General features: G+C 45.1%; 2 protein-coding genes across 6 annotated transcripts in view; one reads left to right on the top strand and one right to left on the bottom strand.

The window, feature by feature from the left end:
• Positions 1 to 259: 259 nt before the first annotated feature.
• On the bottom strand, positions 260 to 18,808 carry CASP3 (caspase 3). 3 transcript variants are annotated; one of them, XM_083170424.1, is made up of 7 exons: positions 18,786 to 18,808; positions 10,209 to 10,303; positions 8,913 to 9,043; positions 7,874 to 8,002; positions 3,569 to 3,744; positions 3,074 to 3,197; positions 260 to 2,372 (listed from the first exon to the last, which is right to left on the bottom strand). In XM_083170424.1, exons 2-7 carry the CDS (start codon positions 10,280 to 10,282, stop codon positions 2,146 to 2,148), a joined length of 861 nt encoding a protein of 286 aa, XP_083026550.1. In that variant the 5' UTR covers positions 10,283 to 10,303; positions 18,786 to 18,808; the 3' UTR covers positions 260 to 2,145. The 3 variants fall into 3 exon arrangements, with proteins under 3 accessions (XP_083026550.1, XP_083026540.1, XP_083026529.1); XM_083170414.1 differs by lacking the exon at positions 18,786 to 18,808 and adding an exon at positions 18,297 to 18,593; XM_083170403.1 differs by lacking the exon at positions 18,786 to 18,808 and adding an exon at positions 10,975 to 11,081.
• Positions 18,402 to 22,663, top strand: part of PRIMPOL (primase and DNA directed polymerase) — a 33,663-nt gene continuing 29,401 nt past the window's right edge. The window contains exon 1 of one of the 3 annotated variants that reach the window (XM_083170362.1): positions 18,402 to 18,536. The gene's annotated coding sequence lies outside the window, so the exon portion shown is untranslated. Of the gene's footprint in view, positions 18,553 to 18,836; positions 18,975 to 22,663 lie in introns of those variants that run through there. The other 2 variants (XM_083170380.1, XM_083170371.1) reach the window with 2 other exon arrangements.

The following is a 22,663-nucleotide window of genomic DNA, read 5'->3' as shown; positions in this document are numbered from 1 at the left end:
TGGACAGCGAGGATTCCCCAGCAACGTAAAATAGGGTAAGCGGTTGGAGGAGGGGGTTAAACGGGTCGCTTGTTTTAGGCGATCCCCGCTGTTTGACCCCCTCACCGGCCGCATTGTATACGGGCCATAGTGTTCAATAAACTACCTACTATTCAACAACATTCATTTTTACATCATGTATTATGTTTGGTTCGCACTACATGTATGTATGTATGTATGTATGTATGTATGTATGTATGTATATAGTTTTACAAGAGAGGTCATAGAAGTTTGTTTATTTGTAAACTGGTCATTTCATCTTTCATTACACATGACAAAATGTACATGCAACATATATAAGCCATCTTGTTCTTTGTAAGACAATATAAATACACAAGTGTGGAAATCAGGTGAAAACTGTATCAGTTTTATCAATATTACAAATCGGTCATCAGATCACCTCTATAACAAAGCTTAATTGCAGCTGGCGATGTCAGAGAGATTTTAGTCCTAGACTTTGAGGGGGGTAGGGGTGTGTAGTAAAAGAGTGTGAGCACCAGGAAGCGCAGGGCTTTGTGCAAATTCTCCAATATGTTTAAAAAGGCAATCATTTACATGGCAATGACTTATGTAAATGACTGAGGCTTTAAAAATATGTCAGAACTCACATTGCCCCCCCTTGAAATTGTCATGGAATATCAGTTACAGCGGACTGAACGAGTTGCTTAAGGACCCCCAAACAGTGCAAGATTTCCAGGGCTCCTCACAGAATCACAAGTGAAATAATTGGCTTCAGCTGTGGATTTTTTAAAATGTGTCAATGATTAATGAGTGCACCTGCTGGGTGACCTGGAAAACGTGAACTGTTGGGGTCGTTGCAGACAGAGTTTGGGAATCACTAGTGCCATATGCACATACTTGCCTGCTCTCCATGAATACCCAGGAAATGCTTATTTTCCAGGTAGTTATCCCAGATTCTCTCAGGAGAGGAGACCAACCTCACAATCCAGACCTTGATGAAGGGATTTGAGGTGGCTCAAATAATCTTTGCCCTGCTCCTACTGCGCAATGGTACCCAAGTTAATGAGTCAAATCACGTCACCCAGACATCCCGATTAGGATCTCATTCAAGAATCTTATTGAGGGGAAGCAGAAAGTCGCCAAGTGTATAAATAAATATTATGGGCACAGTTCTTTTTATCTCTGGTTGCTAACGATCTGGCTGTGTTGTCTTTACCATTAGATTATCTCAGGCACTGTGTGTAAACATCAGCTAAACTTTAGCTTCGCACTACATTTTATAAGTATAGTGGTGGTCATTTGCCTTTGCCGAGAAGACTTGATCACTGTACTTAAACAGGCCTTACTTTATAATATAAAAAACGTGAGGCTTTTATGCTATTTTACGACCAGTTATGATATTAATATGGTCGCTATTGTCTTCTTTCCGTACTACTTTAGATGATCTGTTACTATCTTGTTTCACAGCTCTGCTGCATATTGTGAGGTATAAACAAAAACTTACAAAAAAAAAAAAAAAATGTTGCAAAACAAATGTGGAGGACAATGTTGTTCTAAAGTTAGGTTCCAGTCACTTGGACTATGGACTTAGCACAATATACAACAACTCTCTGCTTATCTGTACCAGATATTTATACCACCTTTTCAAGTCACACCAGGGATTATAAAATCTGTCTTCAGTGGTGATTAGATCTAGAAAATAACTTAACGTTCCCTGATTCAGCAAAGCTTTTTAGCTTTGGATAAGTTATTCTAGCACTATATTGTATAAAACACAGGACCTATGTACACAATATGAACGGTTCACTCTGTAATTGTAAAAAAAAATGTACGAAAAACAGAAGGCACACATGAAAAAGAGAAACAAATGCATCACACACACGCAAATGTACAGAATCATTTTCTTCTGTAGTTCTAAACTAATCCCCCTGCACCCCCCACCCCTATACCGGCTATTTGCAGCACTGCTTTGCCTATTCCCTTTTCCAAAGTAACATTTATGTGACCATGAGCTGCATGATCCATGCTAAGATGACCCTGTTGGAGATGCAAGATTCCCATTTCTGCATTCTCTCAATGTACCAAACGTGTGCCATATATATATATTGTGGGTTGCAGTATCATGCAGGAGATATCCGGATCTTCTTATGGGAAGTTAAGTGCCTTCGTCAGCATGGAAACCACACACGGGATCTGCTTCTTTGCATTGAAGTCTATTTGGTTTGAACAGGATTCAAATTCCGAAGCCACCATGTGATTCACGCATGTGAGTATTTGGACAAGTTCCAGATTACGCCCGTGTAATTTCAGCATCTCACATAGTGACTGAATGAACCAGGAGCCGTTCAATGTATTTCTCCAGGAATAGAAGCCTACAAAAGAAGATCAAATATATGATATGGAAGCACGAATGAAGTATGAGTAAGTAAAAGAAAAAAGCACACCATGATTTAAAGGTGTCATAGAAATGTTGCATAACGGATGATTAGATTAACATTAGTCACTTGTAATAAAATATTGTGCATACTTTATAACGTGGATCACATCAGAAAGCAGCAGATTATGGACTAGTTATTAGTCAGATTACTGTACAAACGAGAGGCAGTGACTGTACCTTAAATATTAATGTACCTTGTCAGGACAAGGTATACCACTGCTTTCACTAAGAAGAAGATTAATAATTGTACATGTACATACATAACAGCAGTGGCCCAGTATCCTGAACCTTCGCCATTCCTCTGCCCCATTGGTGCTTCTACTACTGCTGTAGAAGACAGGACGATTTTGAACTTTCAATAGAACTTATCTATTGTATTGTATGAAATCAATTCTCGACCCAACTCATGTCAGATGGCTAAAGTTTAACATGTTCCTGCCTCTGACAGGATAACTAAGCATATGATGGTCTGGGAGTTGCTGTGATAAATAGTTTTACTGTATACTTTATGGTTACTGTTTTGAATACATTTTGAACTATAGACATTTGTGTAATTTTCTGGGCAACACTGACTTCCCCCACTTTCTAGCATATTAAATAGACTTGCATGCAAACCACAGTACAAGAGTCATATACCAGGAACTGTAGAATAGGCATATAGGAAATCTGCTTCAACTGGGATTCTATGTGTTTCTTCATGGGATGATTCACTTCCACTGTCTGTTTCAACACCTGGATCAAGCTCTGTACCCCTGCAAGCCTTCAGGAAAGAGTGGATTCGGAGAATTGGGGTTATAACATAAGCAACTAGCAAATTCGTATAAAATGCAAAAAACACAAAAATCCTTCTCCACTGAATTACAGCTGGGAGAACCTTTACAATACTTTCAAATCTTATTTTAGACTAGGAGAGTCCAATAGTTGAAGGTGGATCAAGTGCTAGATCTAATGTATTTTGTAGATTTTACTGAAGGACATCACTTTATGTATGTATTAAACAAGTGTGATATTTTGCATAGTAGAGAGAGCTGTACCATACTACTTTTAACTCTATAAATCTAACTTTTGTAAATTAAACTTTTTAAATCTATTGCATTAGAAGTAATTATAAAATACACAACACAAAGTTACCTGGATGAAGAATAATTTGGGCTTTCCGACCAAGGACTTGCATCGATCACCACGGAAAAGTGATGTGAGGCGCTTAATAGGCAGAGAATCGTCTACTCCATACAGCAAGCCGTCCTCTCCGTGACTCAGAAGTGCGCACACAAAAGAACTTCTTTTGCTGTGGTCTTCCTGAGACACTGTACAACATAAAATATCAGCGTCAACAAAAATAGGATCCTAAATACAGAAACACAATACAGTAGTGGTTCCCAAACTGTGTGCGGTGGTGCCCCGGGACACTTGCAGGGGTGCCATGGATTGGTGGTCAAGGACCAATTAATATAACTTATATTTAATATAATAGGCAAAAATAAAGCTGGTGTCTACTAATTATAACATATGTAGACAGACAGAAGTGAATCGTATCCCTCATCACATAACTGAATCTAAGGATTACATATAAACACAATTTACTTATTTAAATATTTTACTTCTAAATTTCTTAATAAGAATGTTTTGGCCTGGGGTGCCACGAAAACAATTCTGATACTCAAGGGTGCGGTGATTGAAAATAGTTTGGGAACCACTGTAATCCAGTAAAAACTCATCAATGCACTGTGAGTAACAGGCAATCCTTCACACGTCGTCCATGCTCTTATTCTCTGCTGTATAACAGAACACAAAGAATAAGACAGAGCGCAATCATTTGGTGTCAGCTTTCGTTGCAGGCTCCAGAGAAGTGAAAAAAAGAAAGTGTGAAGTCTGAGTTTCATGTGGGGGATACTTAAGGCAATAAGGAAGTCAGAGCGGCGGTATGAATGGTATGTGGGAACATACGATATCCTGGCGGTGGCGATGCTGGCAGGCAAAAGAACTACCCTGACATACCAATATGGAGAATCCCGACTAGATGACATGGGTGCAGATAAGTCATGCCCCCTAAGGGCATATTCACACTGTCCGGCTCCTGGCGGACGGCAAATTCCCGCACGGCTTAAAAGCCGTGCCGTCCCTGCAGTGTGTGATGGACAGCTCTGTGTCCATTCCCACAGGACGGTCACGGCGCGGCTGCCTGGTAGCAGCCGGATCTTACCACTGCAGTGTCCGGCTGCCGTGCCGTGGCCGTCACTTCCTGGCTGTTCAGTGTGGTGGGCAATGGGCGCCTTCACACACCACGGCAATTCCCAGATAATGAAGCCCGCCCCCATGTGACAAGAGGGGCGGGCATACAGCACGTCAGACTGGACATGCCAGTCAGACTGTTTTGACCCGCCCCCATGTGATGAAAGGGGCGGGGATACAGGATCTCCAAACCGGAGCATGTGAATGCTCCTGCAATCCGGCTAAAAACCGGACAAACTTTGTCTGGCTTTATGCCGTCCGGTGAAAATCGGACAGTGTGAAATTGCCCTAAGCCTCTGGGCTATGCACAAGGTTTTGGTATAAGAATAGCATCGAGAGGTCCGTTATTAAAGGTTTATAATAATAATTATTATTATTATGTAGAAACACATTAAAAATAGAAATGTAGCAAACGCTTGAGTACAGGGTCAGATTTTTTTTGCCCTTACTATGAACAACAACAACAACAAAAAGGGCTTGTGGCGCGTTCCCCTTGTATAACAATCGCAGATCTCAGCGGCTGCCACATTTGTTGTACAGGCATACAGAACATTACTGTAGCTGTACATTGTACATTGTATTCAGCTGTGCCATATCCATCAGCCACACTGTACTGTAGTTTTCATTAGTGGAGAAATCCACCCAGCGGCAAAACTGTGTAATTACCTTAGTGGGCCAAAACAGAACATTTCTCATGCAGGACAAGAATTCCAGTATTGCGATCCAACAGCAACGATGAGCATGGCTACAGCTGTATGTGACGTATTTCCGCCTGGAGGCACATCAAATGCACCAGATACCGGCAAAAATGCTCCGTACTGCTAAACGACAGTGGAGGAAATCACGCTCCAAGACAGAATTCCTCCATTTTAAACTTACGCTTTCACCCTTCAGTGCTGCCCTTACCCTTGATAACAGTCATGCTTCAAGAACCTAATTTCCTCCCTGTCTAAAAACCAGCTGCACCTCTTTGCCACTGTCAACTCCCTCCTCTGCCCACCTCCACTTCCCCACCCCTCCTTACTCTCTGCTCGACTTACTTATTTCACATCCAAAATGTACTCCATACATCAGGACACTGCACCCCACCAGACCGTCAGCAACCAACCAACTCCTCTCCCTTACCACTCTTCCCCACCTCTCTTACCAACACTGACAAATGTCTCTCTTCACTCCAATCTATCATCAATGCTGCAGCCTGGCTCATCTTCCTCACCAAATGAACTACATCCACCTCCCCTCTCCTACAAGCACTTCACTGGCTTCCCTTCCCTTTCAGAATCCAAACTCACTTACAAAGCCCTCACCCACTCCTCTTCCATTAAAATCTCTGACCTCATCTCCCTTTACACTCTTGCCCGCTACTGCATGCTGCCTTTCCTGGCTACTGATTACTTCCTCCCACACATACCTCCAAGACTTTTCACGCGCTGCTTTCTTTCTCTGGAATTCTCTCTTTTCCCCACAGACTCTCTATCACTCTACAAAAAACATCAACAGGTCCCTAAAGACCCACTTTTTCACCAAACAACAGCTAATTCTCACCCTAACCCTCTGTTCCATGCTCACCATCTACCCAATCTGTGTTCCCCCCTTTCTGTCTGCCTCTCCACTGTAGAATGCAAGCGGTCATGAACAGGGCCCTCTTCCTTCATGTGCTTTTCCTTCTCTTAAACCAGGCATGGGGAACCTTTGGCCTTCCAGCTGTGGTTAAACTACACATCCTAGCATGCCCTGCTACAATTTTGCTATTTGGCCATGCTAAACAAGTTGCAAGGCATGCTGGGATGTGTAGTTCAACAACAGCTGGAGGGTCAAATGTTCCCCATCCCTGTCTGAAACCATCTTTGATGCCACTAAATCCTGTGGTTTTCTGACACACGGTGCCCATACACGGTGTGATTACTGGATGCGTGTTGGTCCCGATTGCATAGCATCAGGACCTAGTTCAAAAAGTATGTGCAGCACATACTTTTTGAGCTGTGCAATGGGATGTGTGTGGGAGCGCGCATCGCGCCACCCCGTGTAGGGGCACCTTTACTTCTGATGCAGCTATGTTCATTTATGTACTCTGTTACTGGGCTCTGAAAATCTCTTATAAAAGGATAATAATAACAAAAAAGGTACTTCTTTACTTTCACGGCGCCACTCTAGATAGGACAGATAGGATACTAGATAGGATACGATTTGTATGCGATTTGACATAAGATATCGCATAAGATATAGGATAGGACAGATAGGATACTAGATAGGATACGATTTGTATGCGATTTGACATAAGATATCGCATAAGATATAGGATAAGATTTACTATCCATTTCATTACCCCACTATCCACTAGGGCGTGGAGTGAGAATAGAATAGTGTGGCGAGCGCAGCGAGCCACCGAGCCCGAAGCGTGGCGAGCGCAGCGAGCCCCGCGAGGGGACACGGATGTTGTTTGAAAGCAAGTCCCCAATATCGCATGCCATTTGCATGCAATTCCATAAAATACATTCCGTGTCCCCTCGCGGGGCTCGCTGCGCTCGCCACGCTTCGGGCTCGGTGGCTCGCTGCGCTCGCCACACTATTCTATTCTCACTCCACGCCCTAGTGGATAGTGGGGTAATGAAATGGATAGTAAATCTTATCCTATATCTTATGCGATATCTTATGTCAAATCGCATACAAATCGTATCCTATCTAGTATCCTATCTGTCCTATCTGTCCTATCTGTCCTATCTAGTTGCGCCGTGAAAGTAAAGAAGTACCACAAAAAATTATAATGTTAGTAGTAAATACTAAAGCTACAGTACCCAATTGTACACAATGTAGGACTTAAATGAAGTATCACATATTGGGCTCTGAAAGTTTTCCTACATAGAGCACTCGGGAGTAAGTTCTAGTTCTCATAGTGATGAGTAAGGTAGACGGCATGGCTAAATGGTGTTACAAATTTAGTCAACAGGTGGCAATGTTGCGATACATATCATTTGAACATTGATAAGACTCAAAGCACCATAGGCATGCTCTGTTTCTGTACGATCTAATCATTTCTAGCAGGCCCTGTCCCATTGGAGTTTACATTCTAAGCATGGGAAGAACACAAAAACTCTATACAGCGTTCTGGATGGAATCAAACCCATTTCCCCAACACTACGAGGCACAGCCACAAATATCCAGAAGTAAACATGATCCCAGTAGAAAATGCTGGACCAGACTTGCCTTCTTTCAAGAGCCTATAGATATCAGCACATCTTAGGTCGTTGTAAATCTGTACTTTGTATCCAAAAGATTTGAATGTGGCCTGAAGCCTGGATGCATCCACATCAGTTCCATTGCGCATTCCCATTCCTAGAACCAAAACGTAGATTAGCATGATAAACTCATAAGGGTAAATTTACTAAGATGGGAGTTCTACTGAAGATTGGATGTTGCCCATAGCAACCAATCAGATTCTGCTTCTTATTTATTCTAGAAGATAATAGATAGAATCTGATTGGTTGCTGAGCAAAATCCCATCTTCAATAGAACTCCCATCTTAGTAAATTTACCCCTTAAAGCAGCATAATGAAGTAGACACGCTTGATTGATCGCTATACCCAACATCCTCACAGGAACCTTTTGCTTAATACAACAATGTCACCAATACCCCTTTCACACCAGCCTAACTTCCCAGGTTGGGAATGAAGCAGGGTTGTTCCCGGGTTCAACCCAGGGTCCTAGCTGGTGTGAGAGGGGTAGGGGTACTCACCCGGGTTGCTGGTCCTTGGTGCAGAGAAAAAACACCTAAGGATGACTAAATGTGTGACCAAAGTCACACACAACATAATAACAGGTCTACATGGTTGTTACGCTGGCCATACATCACAGTGATTTCAGGCCCGAACGCACGATTTCGACTGGTCGTGCGATGTATGTGGGTTTTTTTATGCACATCGTGAGGTGTTTCGGTACGATGTGTGGTCCTGCGGGTCCGGAGGTTGATCCTGTGATCTTATGCACTGCACATAAGATCTGAAGATGCTGCTAACGACCAGTACGCTGGGAGTTGCAGATCTTTTGATAGATCCTCTGTAAAATTACGCACATAAGATCTATTGTGTGTGTGGGACACAATCCGGATCACATCATTCTGATGTATGCCCAGGTTTAGTTATGTTACAGTATATTTATACAACTAGTGTTCTACAGCATAATACAAAGGGAACAACTCTTAGACTTCAGTAAACTACAAATTGCAATAAGCAAGCGTTTATCTTACTTGTGGATGGATTAAAGTTCTTATTGTTGACAATAACACATAATCCAACTTCTGGATAATCCATTTTGTATGAGAATCTGTGAGCAAATTTAGACTCCATGTCTTTCGTCATACCGCCCTTCAGATATATTCTGGAGGGGAAAAAAGAGGTTAAAAAAATTGCATGCTTGGGGTGGATTCGGAGAAGGGCCTAAATAAATAAAAACATGTTGCAATACAAGGGGTGCAAACATGGCTGGATTAAGTATTTTGCGGAACAGGTAATACAAGATGACCCTACCCCTCATTTCAGCCTGTCCTCCTGGCCTCTGCAGCAGCCTCAGGCCTCCCTTTATCACCCCCTGCCTCTACAGTATAAATGGCTATGTGGGGTGAAGGGACTACGGGAGCCGGGGGACTCACAAACTGGTGAACACTGCTGGATCCAATATACTCGTTTATACTATACAACAACTGGATAGACATGCTTCTGGTGCAGTTGGATCCTAGTATTAGTTTAAATTTAGACACAGAAATTAGAAATCACGCCTTCAAACTACTGGTCTGTGGGTCATTCCATGCCAATTTATTACAACTCGACCGTCTCAGATTTTCATGAAATTTAGTAGGATCATAGACGACATAAAGTGACTTTCCTATGTAAATTGTGAGCCCTCTGTGATACACCATGTTCATGCGGATTCAGTATTGAATCCCGGCGGTCAGGATCCCGGCGTTCAGAATCCCGACAGCCGAAATGCCGACAAGGGGGGGACGTGGATCGCCACGCAGCGGGCCCGGTGCCTCGCTACGCTCGGCACACTAATTTATTCTCCCTCCAGGGGTGTCGTGGACACCCACGGAGGGAGAATGTGTCGGCATTTCGGCGGTCGGGATCCCGACCGCCGGGATTATAACTGGATCCCGTTCATGCAACAGGGTTGCAAACATAACAAAAATTTTAAAAAGTATGCTTGAAATGTCAACTAAAAAAAAACATAACTTTGCTTGTAATTGTTGTCTTGTTTTGAAGCTAAGGGGCCATCGTTTTCATAAAAAATAGTTTTAGGTTTAAATATCGACTTTTGCATTTCAAGGTCACATGATGTGACCTTTGACCTTGAATATATGTTTAAAAAAAAGTGTTAATTGTTTTTGTACAGGTCGGGTTGGAAGCAAAGAGGATTTGGCATCACTGTTCACATCAAATGTTTTGCTTACATCAAATCTGCCCAAGTTTTTTTTAGAATAATAATTCCCACCAAATGAATGACCTGAAACGAATGAGGTGTAAAGTGCAGGTCATACAACACTTACTGCTGGCTAGACGAATACGATCCAGCGTCAATACTATCCCCGCCTGTGTGCGTCCCATTCTGAGTGTCTGCCATTCTGCTTTTTAGGCTTCCAATCTGAAAAACAAATCCTATTAAACACACTTTGAAAATCATCATGAATTATTATAATTTATTGCAAATGTGTCAGGAAAAAAAGAATATGAATTGATACTTATTATCTGGGATTTGCTTTCACTGTACACCAGTGCTTCTCAAGGGCATGGTATATTAGGTCAACACACGCACATTATACAGACCTCAGACATGAAGCACAATACAACATAAACATATGATACAGAAGCATTGATTTATGCCAAGGCAGCAGAACAAAGTCAGTGAAGCCAAAGACAGAAGTGAAGAATCTTGAAGTCGCTTTCTGTAATGGACAGGTCAGCCAGCCTCTTCCCAATATGAAGTCAGTCTTAGCTGTACCCCATGAATAATAATCTAATTAACAATAGTATTACTTGTGCAAAGAAGGGTACTTTTTTTAACAGACCTTCCTCTTATCAGTAGGAAATTACTGGGTTAACATTTCTACCCAGTAAGGGGGGGAGGTATCAGACTGGGACCTGCAAACTACTTGGCATAACAACCGGTATTAGGGGCTATTACACACATTTTTGCTCTATGCATGCTTTATGCTGCCGTATTAAGGATAACTCCCTTTAAATCCCACATAAGATGTTGTGTAGGGAAAAAAAATTCAACATCACTTAATAACCGAAATGTTGGGTTGTTCTTACCTTGTTTTTAACAATGACATAAAAATAAAAAAGGCCCATGCAAGCATGAAGTATTGATTTAAACTGGAGCAGACACAGCAGGTTGTTCATTGCAGGCAGGCAAGGATGACTTCATCTTTCTGAGCTAATGTGCTAATGGTGCTCTCCTGTCACTAGGGAAGGTGAGATCATTTCACTAGAAATGGAATGCACACGTGGGATATACTGTACTTAAATGACACCTACAGATGGAGCCAGCCTTATTTTGTATGCATGCTGTGCAACGGCTGCATTAGATTGTTTATCATTTGCACAGTATGGAATACCACTATATCCACTCCCTGCAGGTCTACAGGAGCTAGAAATCAAATGGTCTGCATTATATGGAAAACACACTCTGACAGCTGTAGTAAAATACCTTCTTAGCTGGTATTGGTGTATTGGTCTGACACATGCACTAACGCAGTGGTAGCCAACCCTAGCCCTCGAGAGCTACCAACAGTTCACATTTTCCAGACAACCTAGCTGCTGCACAGCTGCATACATTAATCACCAACACATTTTAAAAGATACACAGATGGAGCTAATTAGCTCACTTGTGATTCTGTGTGGAGACCTGCAAAACATGCACTTTTGGTAGCTCTCGAGGACCTGGGTTGGCTACCCCAGCACTAACGTGACCAGCTCCTGGCATCACAGTGAGCTGGGGGAAACCATGTCTGGTACTTGTTTCCTAGCACGGCCACACCGATCATGATCGTGGGCATCGTTAGTAAAAACCGGGGGCATCGCACGCACTAAAAAAATCGGGTGCGATGGTACCAACGCGATGCCCGCGATTTCCCGAAAGGGAACAATGTTAAATGCCTCAATTTACCCAAATCATCATAGAGAACAATGGTAAATGGTCCAGAACCCCCCAAAAACACCCCTGAACAGTGAAATGGCCCCCCAAAATTAGTTTACGCCACCCCACGATCAACGTTAACCCGAAGCGTGGCGAGCCCGCGAGGGGCGGCGGTACGCGTCCTCCGACCTTTTCATACCCCCACTATCCACGTCGGCGTGGAGTTGAGAATAGAATAGTGTGGCGAGCGCAGCGAGCCCCCGAGCCCGAAGCGTGGCGAGCGCAGCGAGCCCCGTGGATACCTGTGAAGCCCGCGAAGGGACGCGTTTACCTGTGAAGGTATCCGCGTCCGCTCGCCACACTATTCTATTCTCAACTCCACGCCGACGTGGATAGTGGGGGTATGAAAAGGTCGGAGGACGCGTACCGCTGCGCTCGCCATGCTTCGGGTTCACGTTGATCGTGGGGTGGCGTAAACTAATTTTGGGGGGCCATTTCACTGTTCAGGGGTGTTTTTGGGGGTTTCTGGCCCATTTACCATTGTTCCCTATGATGATTTGGGTAAATTGAGGCATTTTACATTGTTCCCTATGGGAAATCGGGGGCATGGCGTCTGGACCATTTAAGCCAATGGGAAATCGGGGGCATCGCGTCTGGACCATTTAAGCCTTTTTTAGCCACCTGCGATGCGACCGACCCGATTTTGACTTTTTTCAATGCATTTCAATGGGAAATCGGGGGCATCGCGTCGGTCGCGTCGCAGACCACAAAAAATTACACCCGATGCCCGCGATTGTGGCCGTGCTAGGAAACAAGTACCCCATGTCTTTTACTTACATCACAAAAGTGGGCCTGGATGCATAATCTTGGTTGTTTTGGAAAATGTCATCCATATAAGTTGAATACCTTATGATTTACTATGTAACAGTGTGATGTACATGTAATGGTGGGATTTGTCCACGACACCAAACAAATACTAAAGCGGCCTACACACATGCCGATATAAAGGCATTTTCTAAGCGACTTTGCTTGGTTTGGCAAAGTCGCTGAGAAAACGCCCCTACATCGGTGTGTGTGTGTGGGAGGGGTTATAGCGACAGCGATGCGCGTCGCTATCGCTGGCTGAGATTGATGAACAGTGTCCATCAATCTCGCTGGTCGCCAGTGCTCTCCCCCGGAGAACACTGGCGCTATCAGCTCGCTCAGCACGCAGAGCTGACAGCTCGCTGTGTGTGTGGGCGGTCAGCTCTGTGTGCTGAGCGACAGACGCGTAGAACTGCCCGACTTAGCATAGCTTAAGTCGCTGGCAGAAATCGCCATGTGTGTAGGCCCCTTAACATTCCAGTAAATCTGCACGTAGAGATGTGTGCTAAGCTATTTAGGGTAGGTGATTTCCTGGTGTCCAGATCTCCCATGGGGAGCCCATACACATGCAGAGATTTATGCCAAGCGATTTTGCATAATCAAAAATACGGCAGGGTAGTGGTTCAGAATGAGATCTCAATCACTATCGATCAATCTGTACAGACTGAGAGATTTGCAGTCACCTGCTAAGCAATCTGACTAGATTTTGACTTTGATAGGGTGTGTGATGGTATACAATAATATGATTGTATGTCCCAAAAAATAAGTTTAACGCACCCCCCACTATCCACGCCACCCCGAAGCGTGGCGAGCGCAGCGAGGGACGTTGGAATGCGTCCTCCACCTTTTTCATTACCCCACTATCCACGTCGGCATGGAGTTGATTTTATATAGTGTGGCGAGCGCAGCCAGGGGACGCGGAATACATGTAAATTAATCCGCGTCCGCTCGCCATGCTTCGGGCTCGGTGGCTCGCTGCGCCAGCCACACTATATAAGGTCAACTCCACACCGACGTGGATAGTGGGGTAATGAAAAAGTCGGAGGACGCATTCCGCCTGCGCTCGCCACGCTTCGGGGTGGCGTGGATAGTGGGGGGTTGCGTTAAATCTATTTTTGGGACATACAATCATATTATTGTATACCTAATGTCATGGCATCGCACACCCTATAAAATCGCATGCGATTTTGCGGGACATGCGATGCGATATTGTGGTGTAAAATGAGAAAGAAAAAAAATACATGAAAAAAATCGCATTGAATCGTATGCCGCTATAATGGCCCATGCGATGCGATTTCCCTACGGTGCCGTACATAGAAAATCTGGGCGCCGTGCTAGGAAACAAGTACCTATTCTCCCTCTATGGGTGTCGTGGACACCCACAGAGGGACAAAGTGCCGGGATTTTGACCGACAGGATTTCAACTGCATCCCCGCTAAAAATGTCAACGTTGCTCACATTTGTTATATAAATTCAAATTAAAGAAAGTTGTGTAAAAAAATATTATATTTCCTATACAAGATAAACATCATAGGTCATTATGATGACTTAAAAGGTTTGCTTGCCAATTTTAACAACTATTTTGGAAAGTTCCCTTGGCACTCAAAGGGTTAAACTACCCAATAATTATTAAATTTATTGTACAATGCTCCTTTGCCTCAAAAGCCATTGTCTTCTAATAACCTCTATTCCAAACCATACAGAACCTAAAGCTTTTAAAAAAGGGAAGTTGTTCAAATGATTTAACACACCACAGGCACAAGTACAATGCTATTAATATTGACCTTATACTGCAATGTATATTTTACCTCATAATTTAACATGTGAACAATAGTTGGTCTTCCTTGGGATGTGCTTCTTTCACCTAAATCTTTCCTATCCCGGTGGTCTCCTAGCCATCAGGATTTTTGACCATTGCATATTGCTTCGGGTAGGAGAACACAACGTTTAGGAATGGTACAGTAGATGATTACTAGATGTGGCTGTGATTGGACAGGAGCTGCACTCTGTGCCTATCTCCCAATTGCAGCCTGATTTCTGGAACAGCTCCAGGAGTATGCTATAATTAACTTTAATGTTTTATTTAGATCACAGTCAATGGGAAATTCAGGTTGCATTCTGCAGATGTGATTCCCTTGGTACAGGTTAATCACTATTCATATAAACCAGAATGATGAGGATGATCTTTCATTATTGTTTATTTATACAGTGACAATCATATAGGCAGCGATATACAGATAATATGTAATATTAATGGTCCATTTTGATGAGAGGAAACTTGAGCAGCCATAGGAAACCCATGAAACATGTTGCAAACCTGAGAACTCCACACATAGAAAACCTTAGTCAAAATAATTTTAATTATGTACACAAATTTACTAAATAGGACAGCTTACAGGTGCAGTGTGTGCATGTCCTACCTGTTCCACACCGCTCAAAATGGTATATCGTACAATGGGAATATTTTGCAGTTACTGGAACATTTAAGGCTAGATAACACCACCACAGGCAGTGGCGTAGCTACGTTTTGGGCGCCCCCCCGCCCTCGCCGCCCCGCCGAGCACCCCTACCCCGCCGAGCACCCTTACCCCGCCGCCCATGCATTGCAAACCCCCCCTCAATCCCCCGCAGCGCAGACTTACCTATCGCGCTGGTCCCGGCGGCTCCGTTCTTCTGCTGAGGACCACCAGAAAATGGCCGCCCCCATACAGCAGACAGTTTCAGATAACTGTGTGCTGTATGGGGGCGGCCATTTTCTGGTGGTCCGACCTCAGCAGAAGAACGGAGCCGCCGGGACCAGCGCGATAGGTAAGTCTGCGCTGCGGGGGATTGAGGGGGGGTTTAACTATAGCACCGCAGCCCCCGGAGCTCCCACATGCACAGCGCCCCCCCGCGGTGGCTGCGGTGCTATAGTTACGCCCCTGACCACAGGCATCCAAGTGCCGCCCGTGCCTAATGGGAAATTCACCAATGCCATCAGTACAACTGTAAGCATAACTTATGCCTGTACTGCTGGTGTGCATAAAATGCTGCGAGTAGCATTTTACTGGCAAAACTGTGGCTCCTGCCTTCAGGCTCCACATACTGCTTGTTGGAAATCTGTATGTAACCCTCTTGTTCATAGCGAACGGTCAAGAATAATGGCTCAGCTACTTTATGGTGTCAGGTATTCTTTAAAAACTGGCAATAGCCTTCATTGGAACATGGTCTAAATCATGACCAATAAAGCAACACAAGTTTGCGAAGCATGCAATGACATTACCCTAAAACAGGGGTGTCAAACACAAGGCCCGTGGGCCAAATCCGGCCCGCCAGACCTCTTCATGTGGCCCGCGCAGGCGCCGCCAGCCTTCACCTTTTATTCTCGATTTTTTTTATAAACAAGAAAGCCACCTCTTCAGCGCATGCACGGCAGCCTACAAGCCAGAGAACGTCTGCCCTCTAGCTCAGTGCCGCCGGCCGTCAATCCCTCCTCCGCTCCCACCTGCTGTATAGGAGCCAGAGAGAGGAAAGAGCAGGTCCGTCGTGGTGAATGGTGCTGCTGCTGTGCGCTCCAGGTCACTTACTGCTGAGTGTGCACTGCACAGTGACCGGGAGCACGCTGCCCCCCACTCCTGGATAGATAGTGCGAGGAGCGCTACTCACAGGAGGGAGGGGGAAATGCGCCTGTGTGAGAGCGCAGCTGTGTCCTTGGTGGTGGAGCAGCTCAGACTGGAGTGGACGCATCAGAGTGGGTAAGTGTCAAACTCTCTGCCTATGTGTGTGTGTGTGCGCACTGGCACATTGCAGCCCATCATTATTTGCTGTGTCCCATGATAATAAGCAGGACATATGCCCTAAGACTGAGTGCTGCCCCCCTGTGCAGGCAGCGTGTGCCCTAATGCACTGCAGTTCACAGCAATAGCAGGAGGGAAATGCTACTGCTGAGTTACAGTGGTATTATTTGGGACATACTTGTATGAAGGACACTATTATGATAATAAAGAGTGGACACATAGACTATGTGACATAGTCCTACAGATACAACCGGCCCTTTGAGGGTGACCAAACTGCTGATGCGGCCCCCGATGAATTTGAGTTTGACACCCCTGCCCTAAAATATAGCTAATATATTGACTTCTACTATTTTTACAATTGTCAGCCTTTGTTCCTGAACATGTATTGTTGTTTACTTAGGAGGCGCGGCACAGTGATATCACAGGGCACAATGACAAAGATATACTCTGAACTTGAAGTGTAAACATGTGAAAGTTCTGCTTCTGGAAAGAGTGACATTGCATGACTCCTTGTTGCAACATGCAACTGTATAGGTTGTTTGTTTCATTTTCTCTTATTGATCAAAGAAATACAGCATTTTGGATAAAGCAAAAGATGCAATCATGAAAAAAGGATCTGTGGTGTCTTAAAAATAAAATTCAATAAGCTATAAATATGTTCATTATAACAAGCTATAGTCATTAATCAGAGCCAGTTTCTAGCGAGTGTGAGGTAAATGAAATAGATCTGGAGCCCTACAAGGAGCTGAATAATGTCTTCTATAAACAATTGACAACAAAAGAAGCATGAAGCTGGTGAAATAGGGAACTCTGTCCATGCACACAGCAATACACTACTCAGCAATACAGTACTATTAAGAGAAGGTGATTCATAGTCATTTGTTACATTTCTGTTAAGCAGCAGAGTAAATAATTAAAATATTGCAAAAGAGAAATGAGTCATAGCTTCAGGGGTCCCAAAAAACCACACTAGTCTCCTATATTACAACTTAGTCAGGTGCTCAGGACAACAACATGCTGTAACACGGAGACGTAAAAGGACAAGGCCACGTATCCATTACAGCCCCGTCCTTAACCCACCCCAGCACTGGCTAGCAGCAGAGACAGACAATGTAGACATCTCTGTACATATATGGCAGAATGATTACACTACAACACACACAGTCACACTGCTGACATGTAAACTGTGCCAGTGCCCCAAGGCAACACACCTCATGCCAGAGACAGCTGCAGTGAGATAACTGCTGCTCCTCACATCCTGGGTAACTAAGTACCATTATGCCTTCAAGACTAGAGCCACAGTAGTATCAAAACAACTGTACCTGTTATATTAAATCTGTATAACACATAGACAATGTATAACCCGCAGTGTACAGTACAACACTGTATAACAGATACACACACACTCTATGACCTCCAGTGTACAGTACAACACTGTATAACAGATACACACACACTCTATGACCTCCAGTGTACAGTACAATCACTGTATAACAGCTACACACACACACACACACACACACACACACACACACACACACACACACACACACACTGTATTACCCACGGTGTACAGCACACACACTGATGTATAACAGATACACATACTGCATAACCCACAACACACACACAGTAGAACTAGACTGTACATCACACTGTACACCAGAAACACACACTGTAGAACTAGACTGTATAAGATACACACATTTTAAGACTACACTGTACATCACACACTATATAACAGATACACACACTGTGTAACCCACAATGTACAGAACACAATGTAGGGCTGCACACGTTCTCCTGCGATATGACCTGCTGCACATTGCCCGCAGTTAGTACATGGCTGCTCTTACCACTAGGCAGCAACCACCGTTGTCTTCTCTTGTCTCTCTGCCTTTGGGTTACAACAAACAGAGAAACCAGTCAGTCAGTGTGTATGGGTGGAGCCTAGGACGAGAACACTTCCTATTGGCAGAGAGTTCACATAACAACAACATCTCGCCCAGCTCTATGGACACTGTTGGGGACGGGAACTTGCAGCAGACCCCGGTAACGGCGGAAGCGGCGGCTTTTACTCGTTGTCCTGGCTCTAGGTAACTGGTGACGTCGGTCAGTTCCCGCCAATCGCTGAGCGCGGCTATGTTCTTCTGTTCTGTGACTTTTTTCTCTGTGCCGTACACAGCACAATGCGGGAAGCATAGCGTACACGTGCAATACACACTGCAGCACATATTCACCATCTAGATTTCATAGTTGTTATTATGACAAGTGGGAGCCCATTTTGTTGAAGCCACCATTATGTTCAAACACAGTCCGAGCTACAGTAAAATGGCTGGCGTTACCTGACAGCAGTACTGTATGACAGTGTTACCCCGTGTGCTCAGTCCGGGAGCCTGCTCCGGGTACGCACTGCCAGTGCCCGCTACAGCCAGCAACAGCTGTGGCATATGGTCTGTCCACTCCAATCAGCGCAGCTGCTAGTAGCGGGAGATTTGTACAGGCTGGCAGCAGGGCGAGGAGAAGCTGGCTGAGTATGATTACCTGCAGCAATTTTACCGATATATTGCATCCTAGTGGCTGTATGTTACCCCCTTAGGCTGGGCGCTACTTAATCTAGACCAGTGATTTTCAACCTTTTTACCTTGCGGCACACTAAATAAGATTTTACAATTTCCAAGGCACACCATGAGATCCCCACAGGGCAAAACACATTGGCCCCCACAGGAAAAATACAAACCTATTGGCCCCCATATGAAAAACAATCACACTGGTCCCCACAGGTAACAAAAATAAAATACATTGGCTCTTTACATGAAAAGAAGAGACCAGTAAATAACAGTTGAACTGGTGGTACCTGTAAACTGGTTTGGGCATCTTTAGATCTGGGGGCACACTTGAGAGCAGCTCAAGGCACACTAGTGTGCCACGGCACAGTGGTTGAAAAACACTGATCTAGACACTGCTGCATAACTCCCAATATGACCCATTCAAGGAGGGAAAAAATGCGCAGTTTCTGCACTTCCGCGCTCCTCTCCTCTGCGTCCAGCGGCGGCCTCCAACTTAAGCAGTCAATATTTTTCCTGCATAGAAACAAAATAACTCACCCAAATCCTAATTCTCTCTGCACGTTACATCTGCCCCCCCCCCCCCCCCCATGCAGTGCACATGGTTTTGTCTATTTATAAAAAAAATTGGGTACTCTTTACCTAGAACGGCGCCCATCGCGGTGATCGCGACATCGCGGGCAGTACATAAACGGCCGCGACGCGATGCCCGCGATCACCGCGATTTTCCCATAGGGAACAATGTTAAAAAGCCAGATTGACCGCGATTTTGCATTCAATGCCTCAATGCCCGCGATTTTCACATAGGAATCAATGTTAAATGGGCTACAGAGCCCAAATAGGCAGAATTAACCCTTAAATGTCCCCCCAATTTTTGTACGCCACCCCACGATCCACGCGAACCCGAAGCGTGGCGAGCGCAGCGGTACGCGTCCTCCGACCTTTTCATGCCCTACTATCCACGTCGGCGTGGAGTTGAGAATAGAATAGTGTGGCGAGCGCAGCGAGCCACCGAGCCCGAAGCGTGGCGAGCGCAGCGGATACCTTCACAGGTAAACGCGTCCCCTCGCGGGCTTCACAGGTGTCCGCTTTTCGCCACGGATACCTGTGAAGCCCGCGAGGGGACGCGTATAACTGTGAAGGTATGCGCGTCCCCTCGCGGGGCTCGCTGCGCTCGCCACGCTTCGGGCTCGGTGGCTCGCTGCGCTCGCCACACTATTCTATTCTCAACTCCACGCCGACGTGGATAGTAGGGCATGAAAAGGTCGGAGGACGCGTACCGCCGCCCCTCGCGGGCTCGCTGCGCTCGCCACGCTTCGGGTTGGCGTGGATCGTGGGGTGGCGTACAAAAATTGGGGTGACATTTAAGGGTTAATTGTGACTATTTGGGCTCTGTAGCCCATTTAACATTGATTCCTATGTGAAAATCGCGGGCATTGAGGCATTTTAAAGTAAAATCGCGGTCAATCAGGCTTTTTAACATTGTTCCCTATGGGAAAATCGCGGTGATCGCGGGTACACGATTTTTGTGTACCCGCGATTTACCCGCGATGCCCGCGATGACCGCGATTTTTTACCCCCGACGCCCGCGATTCTAATCGCGGGCGCCGTTCTAGGTAAAGAGTACCAAAAATTGCCTTTGCGAGTGAAGCAGAATAAGGGCCATTGTGTCGGCTGCGGCCCCTCCAAAAATGTCCGCTATCTTACAAGAGACAGACAATAGAGCATACCTCCCAACTGTCACGATTACAGCGGGACAGTCCCGATTTTCGGGTCCTGTCCCGCTGTCCCACCCGCGGCAGGCATTGTCCCGCTGAGGGGGGTGGCAGTTGGGAGACCCCCCAATCTAATAGAATAGATGCTGTGCGCATGCGCACAGCGTCTATTCTCGTATGAAAATGAGGTTGCGGCTAATTAGCAAAAGCCGAGTCCTCATTTGCATACGTCCCGCCCCATTTTCGGAGCGAGTGTCCCTATTTCCCCAACACAGAAGTTGGGAGGTATGATAGAGGTCCACCTGTACCTCTAGTGTCTGTCTCCTCCAAGGTGGCCATTTTGGAGGGGCTGCCGACAGAATGAGTCTGCGGCTCTCTGTCGGTTGGAGTCCACCGATGTAATCCGGATGTTCAGGCTTTGCCAGTCCTCCGGATTCCGGGACTAGAAAATCCCCCTATAGGGTTGCCACCAAAACTGGAAGAATCCTGTGTAAACCCGGGAGAGGTGGGAACCCTAGCTGCAGTCCAAAATGCAAATAGGGGAGCAGTACCAACTGCCACTCCAAACAGTCCAGGACTTGCTGACAGTGAGTGTGGCTCCCCTGTCCAATAATGGACTGTGCTGCAGCGCCACATCTGCAACTGTCACTGGCAAGGGAGTCCAGAAACCACGCATTTTGACTCTCCTGTTGGGAGGTATGCTTCTGCTCCCTCAGTGTTCTCCAACATGATGCGCACCCTAAGTCCCCACCTGCTGCATAGGGAGGTGCCCATCCTCAGTTAGGGATGGCCACCGGTACTATCGCCATGGATGGTTGAATACTTTTTGAAGTATGACCATCGATGGTTTTACATATTGATGGCCTTAGCTTTTCTTTGACTGGCCTGTGGGCCAATCAGAATCTGGGGGTGTGCCTTCACAGGTGTCTGAGCCAATTATGGAGGGGGAACCATGAGGTTCTCCCCCATCAATGGCAAAATGATTCTACATCGGTCATCCTCAATGGTCGATGGCCATCCTTACCCCCAATACAGCTACCTCAATGTTAGTGGTAGCTTGCATATAAAACAGCTGTAGTGTAGGTTTGATGTTCCATTGGGTATGGGTCATAAGGTTGACATGGCTTAGGTTGGCAGGTTGACACAAGCATTAGGTCGACATGAGTTTTTCAATTAATTTTGTCCTGATTGTCAACATAGTTGACATGGACACGTCTATGTGTACCGTGTCTGGAGGATCCTGACTTGCTGGGTGCATTTTAAAGTATTTTACTTTTTTTTTATTGTACATTTTCTGATATCCAGTATTTTTTGCTTGTTACATGGATTAAATCATTTTTAGGGATGAACGCCTGGCATGAATTTGTGGGTTCCAATCACGGATGAACCATAAAAAACCTTTTGAGACATATAGGACTTTCATTGGGCTGCCCCCACCCTATGGAATGCCCTTCCATGCACAATAAGACTCTCTACTAGCCTCCTAACTTTCAAGCGTTCCCTGAAAACTCACCTCTTCAGGCAAGCCTATCATATTTAAGTACCACACCCTCTGAGGCACTTATGTATTATATAGCTTACCTTCTGGTCTTGTAACTTGGTGGGGCTGCTTTGTTATTACTAGTGCCTGTCCTTGTGTTTCCCTCCTATATCCCTATATTGTAAGCTTGCAGCAGGGCCCTTTTACCTCCAAGTCTGTCTGTTGTTACTCAGATTGTTTTATCACTGTCTACAATTGTAAAGCGCAATGTAATCTGCTGCACTATATAAGAAACTGTAAATAAATAAATATATATAGGGCCTCCATTTAGAGGTGAGTAATGGGTGCAAAGGGTCGCTGGGATTGGTGTATGATTCCATAGAAAAAGTTAAGAGAGTAAAGATCTGGTATTCCGGAAAATAAACTGGTATATGAAAAACAGGGCCCATTTTAGAGGTCAG

The sequence above is a fragment of the Crinia signifera genome, chromosome 1 (genome assembly GCF_055691185.1).
Source record: "Crinia signifera chromosome 1, ASM5569118v1, whole genome shotgun sequence".
Classification (NCBI taxonomy): domain Eukaryota; kingdom Metazoa; phylum Chordata; class Amphibia; order Anura; family Myobatrachidae; genus Crinia; species Crinia signifera.
This window is presented reverse-complemented; position numbering and strand designations above follow the sequence as displayed.

Coding starts and splice junctions, on each gene's coding strand:
- CASP3 (XM_083170403.1), bottom strand. CDS start 11,064: ATGAACAACCTGCTGTGTCTGCTCCAGTTTAAATCAATACTTCATGCT. Junction 9,044..10,208: donor TCGTATTCGTCTAGCCAGCA/GTAAGTGTTGTA, acceptor TTTCCCCTCCAG/AATATATCTGAAGGGCGGTA. Junction 3,198..3,568: donor CCAAATTATTCTTCATCCAG/GTAACTTTGTGT, acceptor TCTTTCCTGAAG/GCTTGCAGGGGTACAGAGCT.